The sequence below is a fragment of the Bufo gargarizans genome, chromosome 2, assembly GCF_014858855.1.
Source record: "Bufo gargarizans isolate SCDJY-AF-19 chromosome 2, ASM1485885v1, whole genome shotgun sequence".
NCBI classification, from domain to species: Eukaryota; Metazoa; Chordata; class Amphibia; order Anura; family Bufonidae; genus Bufo; species Bufo gargarizans.
The window spans coordinates 176,423,471-176,439,370 of NC_058081.1; the positions used below are offsets into that span (position 1 = coordinate 176,423,471).

The 15,900-nt window shown below is 40.4% G+C and overlaps 1 protein-coding gene across 1 annotated transcript in view; it reads right to left on the reverse strand.

Annotated features, from left to right (window-relative positions):
- Positions 1-15,900, reverse strand: part of THSD4 (thrombospondin type 1 domain containing 4) — a 720,353-nt gene that overhangs the window by 583,407 nt on the left and 121,046 nt on the right. Inside the window, exon 4 of the mRNA XM_044279718.1 lies at positions 5,422-5,852. Within this exon, the coding sequence (XP_044135653.1) occupies positions 5,422-5,852 (431 nt within the window). The remainder of the gene's footprint in view (positions 1-5,421; positions 5,853-15,900) is intronic.

Sequence of the window (15,900 nt, forward strand, 5' to 3'; positions counted from 1 at the left end):
ACTTTATCTCTAGTGATTATATTGCTCCAGCAATACCCACTTAGCTACAGCAATTTGTAAGCAATTTTCAAGCTCCTCAATGCATTCCTTATGCTTAGCGATTTTACATTGATTTTTATAGTGTGACAAAAATCTGTAGGTGTAGCCTCAGCTAAGGTATATGGCCACCATTAGATTGATTGCAGATGACCAGTATATGACCAGTATATGTGTAGGTCCCTCCTAGATCTGTCATTATGAATCTAATAATATAGTCATTATGGTTCAACATTATCTGCGTTTTTTTACTCATCACATGCATCAATATAATATATTTTTTTTTAATTGGTTAGAATTATTGTGGCATGTTCCACTAATCTGACCTTCAAATGCCACGGAAACTTGAGCAAGAAGAACTTAAGGGACTCCAACCCAAAAACGAATAATATATAAAAATAAAGAATGCAAAGCATCTTGCTCAGAAACTAACCTTGTCCTTTAATAATTTGGCAGAATGTGTGAGACAAGTTTTGACTTTGCACAAAGTCTCCTGCTGCTTCCACTTGGCTTTCTCTGCAAAGCTGCTTAGGCCTGTTTCACACTGCTGGTATAGTTCCGGTAGGCTGTTCCAACACAGAACAGCCTGACGGAGCTACAATACATATCTGGATCCGGCATCGCCGGACATTACCGGAATGCGCACCGGCCCTACTGACTATAATGCTGGTAGTGTGAAAAAAGTCTTAGACAGCCATTGACCAAAGCAGTGAACTACAGATAAAGATAAAGAGAACAGATAGAAAGATAAGGAGAAAGAGTACCCAAAAGATCCCAACAAAGGCCTCTCAGCTAGCTAAGCTAATTCTTTCTGCTCTGCTCTGATAAATAGGCTGAACAGGATGGACATATGTATTTTTTCAGCCTTACAAACTATGGTGGTCATTTAAGAACAGATATATGCCAATTTTGCCATTTTTGATGGTTATTGCCCTGAGTATCAGGTCATGTAAATGGGCCAACAGTCTACCTTTATAGCTACCTAAAATCTCCAGTGGTTAGCTTGAGGCTGGGGCTGCATGGAGACTTTGGTCACTGCAGCCAAAAGATTGCCGTGTAGCACTGCCTAAATAGCAAATAATGTCAGTCACTGGGGTGATGTTGCAACCCATAAGTTGTCACGACCAGACAAAAACTGCACCCAAAAAAACAATCAAAACAACCTGCACGTGGACAGCACCCGTTGACTTCCAAGTCTAGCTTTTAAAACATACCACTACAGGGTGCGGCAGGAAAGATATTTTTTTTTTTGTGGCTTACAAAGCTTTGCTTTTGAAATAATAGGATAAAAGTATAATTGTAAAAGATTCAGTTAATAATTCAATTTAGGTTCGAAGCTGGAAATTTCCCTTTATCAAAGAAAACAAGGATTTTAGACTTCAAAAGGACAGTTTTGCAATTACCATTATTTCGTTCTTTGTTCAAATACTGGATTCCTCCTAAATCCCTTATGACATCATCATTATACTAATAAATGTTCTTTAAACGTGCAAAATGTAGTGATGTAAATTATTTGTAGATTTATAAAAGTAGAACACGCATTCTAACATGTCAGCAGAAGGTCCATGAATATAACACTGGGTGGGTTTAGAAGTTTGCCCTGTTCTATGAAGCATGGTACTGTAACTTGTGGCTCCGCTGTCCCAGGCTATACTGTTTGATGAGGTGCTGAAATTAACACAATGTCAACATTTTCTAATAGGTGATGATTCTGCATTAAAGCGAGGGTTGCCAACAGGAATTTCCTGGACAACTTATCCAAAAATCACAGGCATCTAACATTTTTTATGGCAAAATGAATGATAAAGATAATAAGTAATATAACTCTATAGCTCGGCATACAGAGAAGTATTCATTACCAGCATTAACTGTGAGATGTAAAATAATAATAGCTTCCACCCAAAAAAAATTGCTTGTGCACCACCAGCCTAAGAAAAAATTACAAAAGAATGTTTTTCAGACACAGCTTGTATTTACAGACTGGAAGTGTTTTTTTCTGGTATTGAGACCCTATGACGGATCTCAATACCGGAAAATAGAAGCGCTAGTGTGAAACTAGCCTAATCAGTATCTGATAAGTGGGGTTCCAACAATCGGGACCCCCACCGATCAGCTTTTTGTGAAGGCACCGGTGCTTGCAGTAACGTCGCGGCCTTCTCTCATCTCATCAAGCACAGCTCCATACATTGTAGAGAGGCTGTGCTTGGTATTGCAGCTTAGTCCCATTTACTTCAATGGGGCTGAGCTGCGCCTAGGCCATGTAATAGATGAATGGGTCATCACATGGCCAAGGCTAAGCTATGAGAAGACCATGACGCTACTACGAGTGACGATGCCACCTTAATAGCTGATCAGCAGGTGTCCCGGATGTCGGACACCCACTGAACCAATACTAATGACCTATCTAGAGGATAGATCATCAGTTAAAAAGTCTTGGAAAACCCCTTTAATAATTCAATCAGTGCATTTCCTTAAAAGTGTGGGGAGAAGTATCACTTGACGCCCCTGGGCTCATTCACATATTTGCCTATGCACTGTATATGTCCTCTAAGCTTTACTACATAGAATCTACAGTATATAAACATGGATAATGAAGCATTCAATTGTGAGATAGCTGCGTCAGTTTGCATTGAGCAGATGGCATAATTTGTCACATATCTACTGTACAGTACTTCTATACACTTCTATCATGGTTATTTAAAGGGGTTTTCCCAGGAGTAGTACATAATTGATGATCTATCCTCAGGGTTTTCTTAGGATAAGATTATTTTAACACATATTGATCTGGAATGTATAATTCTAATTAGTTTTGTTTTAAAGCCGGGCCTCTGCTTATGTGGCATTTGTTCAGTGTGATATTGGCCACACATTATTAATATATCTTCAGGACAATAACATATACCCTATACTTTGAATTACAAACTTAAAGAAAACTTGTCACATTGAAAATGCAGTCCGGTCTACAGACCACATATCCCAGAGCAGGAGGAGCTGAGCAGATTTATAGGTAGTTTTGTAGGAAAACATAATTTTTTAATTCCTGCTCATTCTTAGTTTAGGAGTCCAGTGGGCAGTTTAGGAGGAGTCCAGTGGGCAGTCCTTAGTGATTGACAGCTATCTCTGTATACACACTATCACTGAGTAAGACCACTCACTGGACCCCTAAATTAAGAATGATCAGGAATTAAAAAATACAAGTTATGCTGAATCTTTTCCTACAAAACTACATGTCAATCTGCTCAGCTTCTCCTGTTACATAACATGCTGCCTGCAGATTGCACTGCCTCTACAACATGACCAGTTCCCGTTAATATGCATGCAGTAACATTAAAATATTACTGTTTTAGTGACTAACTTTAATATACTGCAGCAATACATTTTAGCTACTACACTTCTTTCTCAGCCATCTCTAGGTTTTGTCAGGTGGCTTACACTTCAGATCAGTTTGTATAGAAAAGTAGGGGTAATTTCTTTCAATAATAGACACACTTTAAAAAGTAAATGTCATTTCATGTTTTTTTTTCATTACAGAAAGATGTTTCCTTCTTCTCTTATCAGGCTCCTGCACCTCCCCCCATTAACGCTCAGTTCACTGCTGAGATCCATCCTCAGGGAAGATGGGCTGCCTGCTCACTGAAGGATCATATTACATAGTCAAAGTCTATGGAGAAGGGAGGAAGGATTATGAGGGGGAAGAGGAAGGGGCTGTTGCAGACAAGCAGAGGCAGAGAGACTGCTGCTGCTGCTATGTAAGTGATTTACTGTCTTAACTACTGGATTTATATATACGCATTTCAGTTTTGCTGTAAAATGCTTTCCATTACTGCTGCTGCTCCTGAGGGTGTGCTACAGACAGGGAGCAGGATACCCTGTTTCTCCATGTTTCTTCAGGGCAGACATGCAGTCAGATAGTCTCTACCTACTTGCACTCACAACAGATTAAAAATATAGACAGATTGCAGAGGGAAAAAAATGCAGATACAAGTTATATAATGGCCAGAAATAATGTTATACCTCATGTACACCCACATGGCAGCTTACTCTAAAACGACAGTTATACTTTAAGATCCAAAAAGATAATGTTTATTTAAAAGAAAATATTTAAAGGGGTTGTCAAGTTTTTTGTTTTTTTTATGGGCAAACTGCATATGTGAAAAAATAGCATAAAAAAACTCACAGTTGCCACATTGCTCCAGCACATTGGCCAGATCTCTGTAGGTCTTTATTTACACTGCATCATCGATAACATGCAAGTGACCAGTGTTGTGGTGATAACATAACGGGTAGTATTTAGTGTTAGGACCCGTCTTACAGAGATCGCCTTGACGTTCGGCAGACGGGCTCAGATGGTGTTGTACAAAATGCATTTTCCAGGCATCTCACTTTATAAATAAGCGTAGCATTAGCACTATAATATTTTTTGTGACTATGGCATTATTGTACTTTATCTGGCATGCAGGGTGCTGTTGCATTGTCTCTTTTTTTCTCTATGTTTTTAGCCATGGCAGTGTGCACCTGCGCATTAGGATGTGCTGACTAACCCCCTTTTTATTTGCAGAATTACAGTGCATGTCATTGTGTACAGCTTCTAACCACTGTGGCCAGTGCTGGGTCGCAGCAGTCACATGTCGATATGGCATTGAGATACAAATGTGGAGTAGGCATGAGAAATAGCACAGTACAATGGTAGCACAGATAAAAATGCATGTCTCCTTTCTCTTTTTGGGGGTTTAAATGTTGACATGATACCATGGCTAGTGTGGTGAGAGACTTCTGCACCATCAGTGTTTTACGACAGAGAAGTTTGTGGATTTAGTATGTCATATATTTGATGATGTACACAGATATGACAGTATACTCATACACCCAAATTTGGATTGTTCTGTTTCAGGAATCTGTTTTTTGACATGCTAAAATTTATAGAGTGCCTCATCTCAGTCTAAAGGTATGTGCTGGCATTCAGGTTACTAACTAATGCCAATGGTCCTCATACATAAAACACTGTCTCTACCAAAATGAAAGTCTTACATGAAATAATTTTTAATTCATGATTTTCCAGAGATATTTTTGTATCTTCTTACTAGCTCAAATAAGGAAAGTGGCATTTCAGATTTAGTAATCCTCTATGAACCTTTATCATTTACTCACTATGTTACCTTTCAACTATTTCTTCTTCCTAGAATTTACTATAATAATAGTCACTGGTTCCCCATAAATGCATACAATACTGTTGCACCTCCTTAAGTCATCAAGTATAGACTTCAGGATGACTCCATCTCACTGCCAAATGTTATTAACTTATGTAGATGAATAAAATAAACCATGTACAGGTGGAAATAGAAAACAGTTAATGGATTCCAAACTAAAAATCAACACTGGTAATACCTCCTTTCTAATCTTGAGATGTGTCCTTGAGGCAGTGGCTGACGACTTCTTATTATTCCTCTTCCAAGGTTAGTTTGACTCAAGTCACTGGATACCGGAAACTTTATCCTAGAGTTGTCCCCACTTCTGTGTAATGGTACTGATGTCCGAATGGCCGATACCACATGTCCAGTATATGGATTCAAAGCCGTTTCATAACCAAGCGAATTTTGATAACTGGTACTTCTTTCTCCAGCAGAGTACTGGAAACTTGGAACCTGTTGGCTCCTTTCTTGGTAATTACTAGGAAGGCATGGTCGGGTTTGCTCCATAACACCACCACCACAACTTCTAGAGCAAGCTGACCAAGGTCCCCAACTACCCCACTGTCCAGTAGACCCAACACTGATATTTTCTGTAGTGCCACTTTGTTCTTCTATCCTCTGTGGAACCTGGAATATATAAAAACGTTGATATAAATGAGGTTTCAACTATTATAAAATAAGGACAATATTAAACATTCAACCGCATTATGTTTTAGCACATCTTAACTAGCTTATCCGACCCAGTCTTACAATGTGCATGTGCATGGTGAGACGCAACTGCAACCTGGGGGATCAGGCTGCTGTGGCCAGCATGCACCACCCTGTGAGTATCATGTACAGGTCCTATTTATGGCAAGTACTATGCTTGATTTTGGCTAGAATGGAGAGCAGTTACAGAGTGTCTCTTTTTGTAGAGGATTGGGCTGATCCTGCATTAACAACCAATTCATTTTAATGGGGACTAGGTAATGCTTAATTTATCTTGTGCTGGTGCTTCAGGGAACCTGAACACTTACTGTATTCACAAGTTGCCCATCAGATCACAGCTGATCACTGGGGTCCCCAGCTTATTGATAAGGTTATCTTCTAACATTTAGGAATTGTCCAAAGTGGACAATGCTTTTACGCTACAATACCTGTAGAAATAAGCAATCAACAAAGCTGAGTAGATTGATTGCAATGTTACAACAGGTACTGGAGTACTGAAAAGTCTAATAAAGTACGTGGTCCAGAAATCATTGTAAATGTGATAATAATCCTCTAAAAATTTAATCTTTTGCACCCAGGTTATCACATAATAATTGGCTCCAAAGTTACAATAGCACACAAGCTCATTTGAACCTGATTTGGAGACCCTTACTTGCTAACAACAGTATATAATTTACTACAGTTTATTAATTACAAGACCTGTATACACAACGATAACACATTTACTAACAGGAACTGGTGGTTAAGGCTACTTTCACACTAGCATTTTTACTGGATCCAGCAGGGTTCCGCATTGATAATACAACCATCTGCATCCGTTATGAACAGATCCAGTTGTATTATCTTTAACATTGCCAAGACAGATCCATCATGAACTCCATTGAAAGTCAATGGGGTGACAGATCCATTTTCTATTGTGGCAGAGAAAACAGATCCGTCCCCATTGACTTGTATTGGGGATCAGGCCGGATCCGTCTTGCTCCGCATCCCAGGATGGAAAGCAAACTACATGTTGCAGTTTGCTCTCCGGTATGGGAACGCAACTAAACGGAATGGAATGCATTTTGGAGCATTCCATTCTGTTCAGTTTTGTCCCCATTGACAATGAATGGGGACTAAACTGAAGTGTTTTTTTGACACTGTCGACCACTCCCTTCTATTGCAAACTCATCTCTTGACATCACGGACCTGGTCATCTCCTGGATCACATCATACCTCACAGACTGGACATTTAGCGTCTCCCACTCTCGCACCACCTCCTCGTCTCATTCCCTCTCTGTTGGTGTCCCGCAAGGCTCTGTCCTAGGACCCCTGCTCTTCTCGATCTACACTTTCGGCCTGGGACATCTCATAGAGTCCCATGGCTTTCAGTATCACTTTTATTCCTAAGATGACTAATCTACCTCTTTGGTCCAGACATCACCAGCTTATTATCCAGAATCCCATAATGCCTATATTCCATATCATCCTTCTTCTTCTCTCGCTTTTTAAAACTTAACATGGATAAAACAGAATTCATCACCTTTACCCCATCTTGCTCAACTCCCCCCAACAGACCTATTTATCACGATCAATGGCTGCACACACTCCCCGGTCAACCAAGTCCGCTGCTCATATTCACTCAGCTACCCACAATAAAATAGCTTGACACTGGAAGCTTTCAGTATTTCCCCGAATCTCAAAAGTTTCATCAGTCAATCAAGACTTGCAGCAAGAATTTATTTATGCGGTGGATCTGTAATCAAAGACAAAAATGCAAACCCAATGGGAGGTTTTGATTTTTTGCCCACTGGCTAGCTCTTTACCTTCATCTGTACTGTATTGTATTCTTCGTAGAGATAGCAGTAAAACATAGAAACATAGCATGTGTTGGCAGATAAGAACCATTTGGCCCATCTAGTCTGCCCAATATACTGAATACTATGAATAGCCCTTGGCCCTATCTTATATGAAGGATGGCATTATGCCTATCCCATGCATGCTTAAACTCCTTCACTGTATTTGCAGCTACCACTTCTGCAGGAAGGCTATTCCATGCATCCACTACTCTCTCAGTAAAGTAATACTTCCTGATATTACTTTTAAACCTTTGCCCCTCTAATTTAAAACTATGTCCTCTTGTAGCAGTTTTTCTTCTTTTAAATATTCTCTCTTCTTTTACCGTGTTGATTCCCTTTATGTATTTAAAGGTTTCTATCATATCCCCTCTGTCTCGTCTTTCTTCCAAGCTATACATGTTAAGGTCCTTTAATCTTTCCTGGTAAGTTTTATCCTGCAATCCATGTACTAGTTTAGTAGCTCTTCTCTGAACTCTCTCCAAAGTATCAGTATCCTTCTGGAGATATGGTCTCCAGTACTGCGCACAATGTCTGTAGAGCGGCATGAGCACCTCCCTCTTTCTACTGGTAATGCCTCTCCCTATACACCCAAGCATTCTGCTAGCATTTCCTGCTGCTCTATGACATTGTCTGCCTACCTTTAAGTCTTCTGAAATAATGACCCCTAAATCCCTTTCCTCAGATACTAAGGTTAGGACTGTATGACTGATTTTATATTCTGCTCTTGGGTTTTTACGCCCCAGGTGCATTATCTTGTACTTATCAACATTACATTTTAGTTGCCAGATTTTTGACCATTCCTCTAGTTTTCCTAAATCCTTTTCCATTTGGTGTATCCCTCCAGGAACATCAACCCTGTTACAAATCTTTGTGTCATCATCAAAAAGACACACCTTACCATCGAGGCCTTCTGCAATTTCGCTGATAAAGATATTAAACAATATGGGTCCCAGAACAGATCCCTGAGGTACCCCACTGGTAACAAGACCATGGTCTGAATATACTCCATTGACTACAACCCTCTGTTGTCTGTCCCTCAGCCACTGCCTAATCCATTCAACAATATGGGAGTCCAAGCCCAAAGACTGCAATTTATTGATAAGCCTTCTATGTGGGACAGTATCAAAAGCCTTACTAAAGTCTTGATAAGCAATGTCTACTGCACCTCCGCCATCTATTATTTTAGTCACCCAATCCAAAAAAATCTGTAAGATTAGTTTGACATGATCTCCCTGAAGTAAACCCATGCTGTTTTTCATCTTTAAATCCATGGGATTTTAGATGTTCCACAATCCTCTCCTTAAGTATGGTTTCCATTAATTTCCCCACTATTGATGTCAGGCTTAGGCTACTTTCACACTAGCGTTCGTCGGTCCGCTCGTGAGCTCCGTTTGAAGGGACTCACCAGCGGACCCGAACGCAGCCGTCCAGCCCTGATGCAGTCTGAATGGAGCGGATCCGCTCAGACTGCATCAGTCTGGCGGCGTTCAGCCTCCGCTCCGCTCGCCTCCGCACGGACAGGCGGACAGCTGAACGCTGCTTGCAGCGTTCGGGTGTCCGCCTGGCCGTGCGGAGGCGTGCGGATCCGTGCGGATCCGTCCAGACTTACAATGTAAGTCAATGGGGACGGATCCGTTTGAAGATGCCACATTGAAAGTCTGGACGGATCCGTACGAGGCTATTTTCACACTTAGCTGTTATATGCTAAAATAATGCAGACGGATCCGTTCTGAACGGAGCCTCCGTCTGCATTATTATGATCGGATCCGTTCAGAAGGGATCCGATCGAACGCTAGTGTGAAAGTAGCCTTACTGGCCTATAGTTGCCTGATTTCTCCCTACTACCTTTCTTGTGAATGGGCACAACAGTGCACCTCATGGAGCGAATACTAGTGAGTGTTTCCATTAAGGAAGCCCTCACTAGTACACAGTATTACCAGAGAGTGAAAAGTGAAGCGATCCTAGTGCTAACTGTACTCACCGCTCCCTGGTCTTCTCTGGGTGCTGCACTGTCCTGAATGCATATTGCGTCAGGACATAGTGTGTGCACTATGACCCGACGCTGTGCAATGTCAGGTCACAGTGTAATGGGGCATCCGGATAAGACCAGGGATCGGTGAGTGCAGGAACAGCCAATGGATGTTCAGAGTGGAGGCACAGTCCATAGCTGGAGAAGTAAGTTAATTTATTTATGTCTGATCGGGGTCTGATCTGAGGTCTATTGAGAAATGGGGATCTGATCTGAGGACTGATGAGGGTCTGAGGTGTAATAATCAATGAGGGTCTGATTTGGGGGTCTGATCTGATGGGGGTCTGAGGTTTAAATCAATGGGGGTCTGATCTGAGGTCTGATGAGGGTCTGTTCTGAGGTCTAATAATCAATGGGAGTCTGATTTGGGGGTTTGATCTGAAATCTGATGTGGAACTGATGAGGAATGGAGGTCTAATTTGAGGTCTGATCTGAGGTCTGATGAAAAAAAATTGGGGGTCTAATATCGGTGTCTGATCTGAGGTCTGATGAAGACCTGGGGTCAATTTGAGAGTCTGATGAAATTTTTTTTCCTTTCTCTAAATCCTAGGTTTATCAACAGAATAATATGGTCTATACATGTATATGTATTTTTGCACATTTAATCTGTGTGCAATATTTTGTTGACTATTTAACCTTTTTTATTTCTCTTAGGGCTCATGCACACGACAGTATGGCTTTTTCAGTGTTTTTTACGGATCCGTTGTTCCGTTTTTTGTTTCCGTTGTGTTTCCGTTTCCTTTCCATTTTTCCGTATGCCATATACAGTATACAGTAATTACGTAGAAAAAATTGGGCTGGCATAACATTTTCAATAGATGGTTCAGCAAAAACGGAACGGCTACGGAAGACATACAGATGCATTTCTGTATGTGTTCAGTTTTTTTTGCGGACCCATTGACTTGAATGGAGCCAAGCACCGTGATTTGCGGACAACAATAGGACATGTTCTATCTTTTCACAGTACGGAAATACTGAAATACTGAAACGGAATGCACACGGAGACACTTCAGATTTTTTTGCTGAACCATTGAAATGAATGGTTCAATATATGTAGCGCATATTGAACTAAAAAAACGGCCCGTATACCGAACGCAAAATACTGTCGCGTGCATGAGCCCTTAGACAGCAATTGTGAAATTTTAGGCATTCTACAAGAGGCCATGTTCCTTCTGTATTCTGGTATCTATATGTATCTTATATTTTTTTACTTTTGAATTGGATTTTTATTCCCTGCTGTTAAAATATTCCAATGAAATATTTTTTTTGATACAGGTTCTATATAGATTCATAGTAGATCCTCTAAATCTTTTTCTTTGCTGAGCCCAATACACTCCATTCAACAACTGGGCTTCATTAGAAATGTTGCAGAATGAGTCATAGGATTCTTTTAGCATTGTTCTGAGCTGAGTTAGGTTAATACGACTCTGACCTTGTTAGCTGGTAGTCACTATTCATAAAATAACTTCAGTAAAGACTTATATAGACTTATAGAATAGATTTTCTTTATTTAGCTCTTAAAAATACATGGAATATACTTTATACCTAAGACTTCATGTCTTCATTTTATATATCCTAATGTATGAGATACTTGGGAGAGAACACAGCCAGAATGTGTTTAGATATATTCAGACACACCTAGAAGCCAGTTGCAAAAATAGTCAAGGCTGTAAAACCTACTGAGGCCTAAGACGATAGGTTTATGATTCCATTGTAACACAACCTCATTTCAAACTGTGTAATTCTTTAACGTAGACAATCATACAGTATGACAATCATCCTACCATCCCACAAAGCAAAGTGTGGGTGGCATCTTCAAGCAATAAAACCATAGCTGTAGACCATGTAACCCTTTCTTTCTTATGTGTAATCACATAAGAATGACACCGTGTCAGGATGCTTTTGAAAGATGGCATGGATCCATGGCTCCATCAGATCCTTCAGAACAAGGTCTGTATTACAGTTCTGTGCATGTGCCTTATACTTAAAGCCAAAGAAAGCATTAAATTCCCTCCTGTGAAATCAGGAAAGCCTTTCCCAAAAAAGTATTTGCAAAATTTGAATGACAAATCTACGTTTCATTGTCGGTGGGCTCACACATGTTCAAAAAGCAAAGAAACCTGAAGCTCCTAGGCTCTAATTTAAAATCTGTGACAAGGCCTCCCGCCAACCATGTGCTAGCTATAATGTGGCAGAGGATCCTTTGGCTCTCCAGAGGTACCAAAGCCTAGTTTTGACTGATACCTCTATAGTTATACCCATGGCATTTACAGTAATAATGGTAGGGTACTATTTCTCCTTGTGGAGAGCGCCTAGGACTGAAGGAGTCTTATAGGCCATGCAATGCTCCTCTGGTAAAAAGGTATGCAAATCAGCTCTCTTCCAACAGGTAGTGCTAGATGCTGAGCTTTCTTTTTTTCTTTTTCTTTTTTTGAAAGAGAGACGATTTGCATAATAATGCAATGAACACATATTCAAATATATTATATATATAATTTTTTATATAGCATTTTACATACCGTATTTATCAGTGTATAACACGCACTTTTTCCCCCTGAAAATAGGGGGCAAATGATGTATGCGTGTTATACGCCGATATAATGTTAAGAAGCCATGTTTTTACATACCGGAGGTATAACATTAAGACGGCGCAGCGCCTGCCGCAGCTCCCTCCTCATGCGCCGCCTGTCCCAGCTCCCTCTGTCATGCGGCGCCTGCCCCAGTTCACTCTGTCATGCGCCGCCTGCCTGTTCATTCATAAAGTGAGATAAGCAGGCAGGCGGCGCATGAGGAGGGAGCAGGGGCAGGCGGCGCATGAGGAGGGAGCTGGGGCAGGCGGCGCATCAGGAGGGAGCTGAGACAGGCGGCGCATGACCGAGGGAGATGCCGGTCTGCGCCGTCTTAATGTTATACCTCCGGTACTACAGTAAGTACCGTACAGCGCGTCTACAATTAGATATAGAGATCAGATTGAATGTTTAACAGTTGCGGGGCCCGGTGTATTAGAGTAGAGTCACTGCACCGGGCCCCGCCATGAGTGTCCCCGCCTCCTCTCTCCACACTGATCCATCTGATGGGGATCTGTAGATTACACTTATGGGGATCTGTGGATGACATAAGTGTCATCCACAGAGCCTCCTTAGGTGTCATCCTTTTACATTATTTACCTTATAAGTGGTAATAATATTAATAAAAAAAAGTTCTGAGCTACCCTTATTTTGCTTCAAAGTTCTTTATTTGAAATTAAAAATTTTTTCCTGAAATTTCCCTCTTAAAATGAAGGTGCGTGTTATACGCCTGTGCGTGTTAAACGCCGATAAATAGGGTATGTGAGCAACTTCAGAGTGCTGCTAAACATCTGTGTGTGTTTGCTTATGTATTATGGTCACAGTAGATTCACACGTGCCCATTTATACCACTATCATAGGAAATATGTATTTCAATTATAAAGATCACCAGAGGTTTCGGAGGCCAAGCCTACAATGTTCAACTGATCGCAGACCCAGCTCCATGATGAAAAAGGGTAATCTTAACTAGTTTGACAGTATTATTGGTCATGGCATTTACTTATCTAATGTACAAAAAAAAAAAAGAAAAAGTAAACTGTTAATTCATTGAAAATGTTCATACTTGCAAGAACTTAAGAGCTTTAATATGCAATTTTCCTTCTAATTGAATTAAAATCCGATTTATAGTATATTATACAAATAAATCAAATTCCATCCTTCAGCCTTCATTGAAGAATGCAACAAGTGTGAGACAGAAATCCCAAACAAGAACAGTAATAGAAACAGTATGTTAAACTGCTGGCTTCAAGGACAGAGAAAATCTACAGATGAATGTAAAATCCTGCCAGTTTTCTCAGATTGTAGGTTTTTTTTAGGTCTGAAACAGACATGACCGAATAATACTTATGTAAATATCCAGTAACTAATGGAGCTGTTCTCAATGCCCAGCAGTTATTCTGTTCTGAGCTCACAATAGACCATGAGAGGTTCCAAAGTGGAACGTGAGTTTGAAGCCTTGTGATGGAATTGTTGGATTGTGATGAAAATGAAACATATTTCACTGGGGTGGATCTGTTTGGGCAGTATGCCACTTTACTTTTAAACCTTTTATTTCTTCATCTTTTTCTCAATGTTGAATTCCCACACTTCTGAAGTCAGCCAATGTGTGTTGGCTGAGCAATATGTGATCTTCCAAGAGGACCTTGTGATATGAAATATTTAAGCAGGCAACAGACATAAGATTTCAAAAGGCCAACTGATGCACAACCAATTAATAAATACCACTACAAACATGTACAAATATAAAAAGTTAAAGGGCTTCTGTCAGCCCACTAAACGCCTGCACCGATTAAAGAAAGGTACGGCGCAGGCGCGATATTTTGAATTCGAACAGGGCCAGCAGAGAACGAACCCGTTCCCTGGCCCTGTCAATCAAACGGCGGAGGGGGCGTCATGATGAGAGGAGGATGCGGCTGCTACCAGCAAGTAGCCGCCCTACTTGCTGGTAGCAAGGTAATTTACATATTATAAAACTAGATTTTTAACAATATCTACTGAACGAAAATGAATATTTAGCTTATGTACAGGGAGCTTGCAGTGTAGGGATTAATATTAACGGGGAAAAAAAGGGTTTAGTGGGCTGACAGAAGCCCTTTAAAGATTACAGGAAAGAAAGAAAAAAAAGGAACTTGTTATAGTGTCCAATCAGCCATCAATTGATCAGTTACTAAGGCCCCAATCATTAAGGCCCCATTCACATGACCATATTTTTGGTCCATATCCGTTCTGCATTTTTTACGAATAGAATGCAGACCCATTCATTTCAAAGGGTATGCGTGTGCTTCCCACATCTGTATGTCTGTTCCGTAGCCCTACAAAAAATAAGGAACATGTCCTATTCTTGTATGTTTTGCTGACAAGCATAGGCATTGTTACAATGGATCTGTAAAAAAAAACAAAAAACGGATGCAACACAGATGTCACACGGACATCATACGTAATTTTTGTGGATCCGCATTTCACAGACCACAAAATGCATACTGTCGTGTGAATGCACTCTAAGGTCGCCATGGCCCCACAAATAATTTAGAACATGTCCTATTCTTATCCCCAAAAATGTAGTAAATAGATGGAGAACCCCCTTTAAATTAAATAAGAATTCTGGTTGATAAATGCATCCCCTCCATTTTTAAATAAGGCACACTGGTAAAGACTTCTTGAGAATCAGCCCCATCACATCAATGAGGCTGAGCGCGATACCAAGCACATCCACTATACAATGTACGGCGCTGGTGCTCACCTTCTCAAAGCTGCTGCCTTCTCAAACTGCTGTTTGGTGAGGGTCACGGGTGTTGGACCCCCAAAGATCAGATACTGATGACCTATACTGAGGATAGTTCAACACTATCAAAACCCCTTTAATGCATTACTTTATTTAGATACTCATCTTAAAAATGGGTATGAGGAATTTAAAAAGGTGGCAAATTTATTTAACATTTACTGCAATTTTCAGTGCAAAATAAAAGTCAAACTACAAGCAAAAACAAAATCAAGGTAGAAAATTGTTGAAAAGCGTGCACCAGCCACAAGTTGGTATAACAAGTATCTAATATGCCTAGTGACTTGCCTCAAAGTTATTATGGCATGTCCTTCATTAGCCTCAGTCCCTGATATTAGCCTGTGGGGACTGAGTTTTGACACATATTAATATAGTCTCACAGTATAAGTTTTGAATGAGTGTGGGGGTCAGCAACCTGTGGCACTCCAGCTCTTCTGAAACTACAACTCCCAGAAACCACCTTTCACGTCCATGGGAGTTATAAGAACAGCCTAGGGAGTGTGCATGCTGGGAGTTGTAGTTTCACAGCAACTGAAGTGCCTAAGGTTGCCCTAGTTGCCCTAGTCATCTACAGAACACATTTTACAACATTTATCTATCTACTACTGTCCATTTGTTAAGCAGTATTTGTATTTCTCCAAAAAAGGGTTGCAGGGTCTTTAAAAATATGGTCTTCAGCCCAAACATCATATTTTTTTAATTGAAATTATGCCAGGAAAATGTGTCATTTTACTCCTAAATATGCAACCCTTTT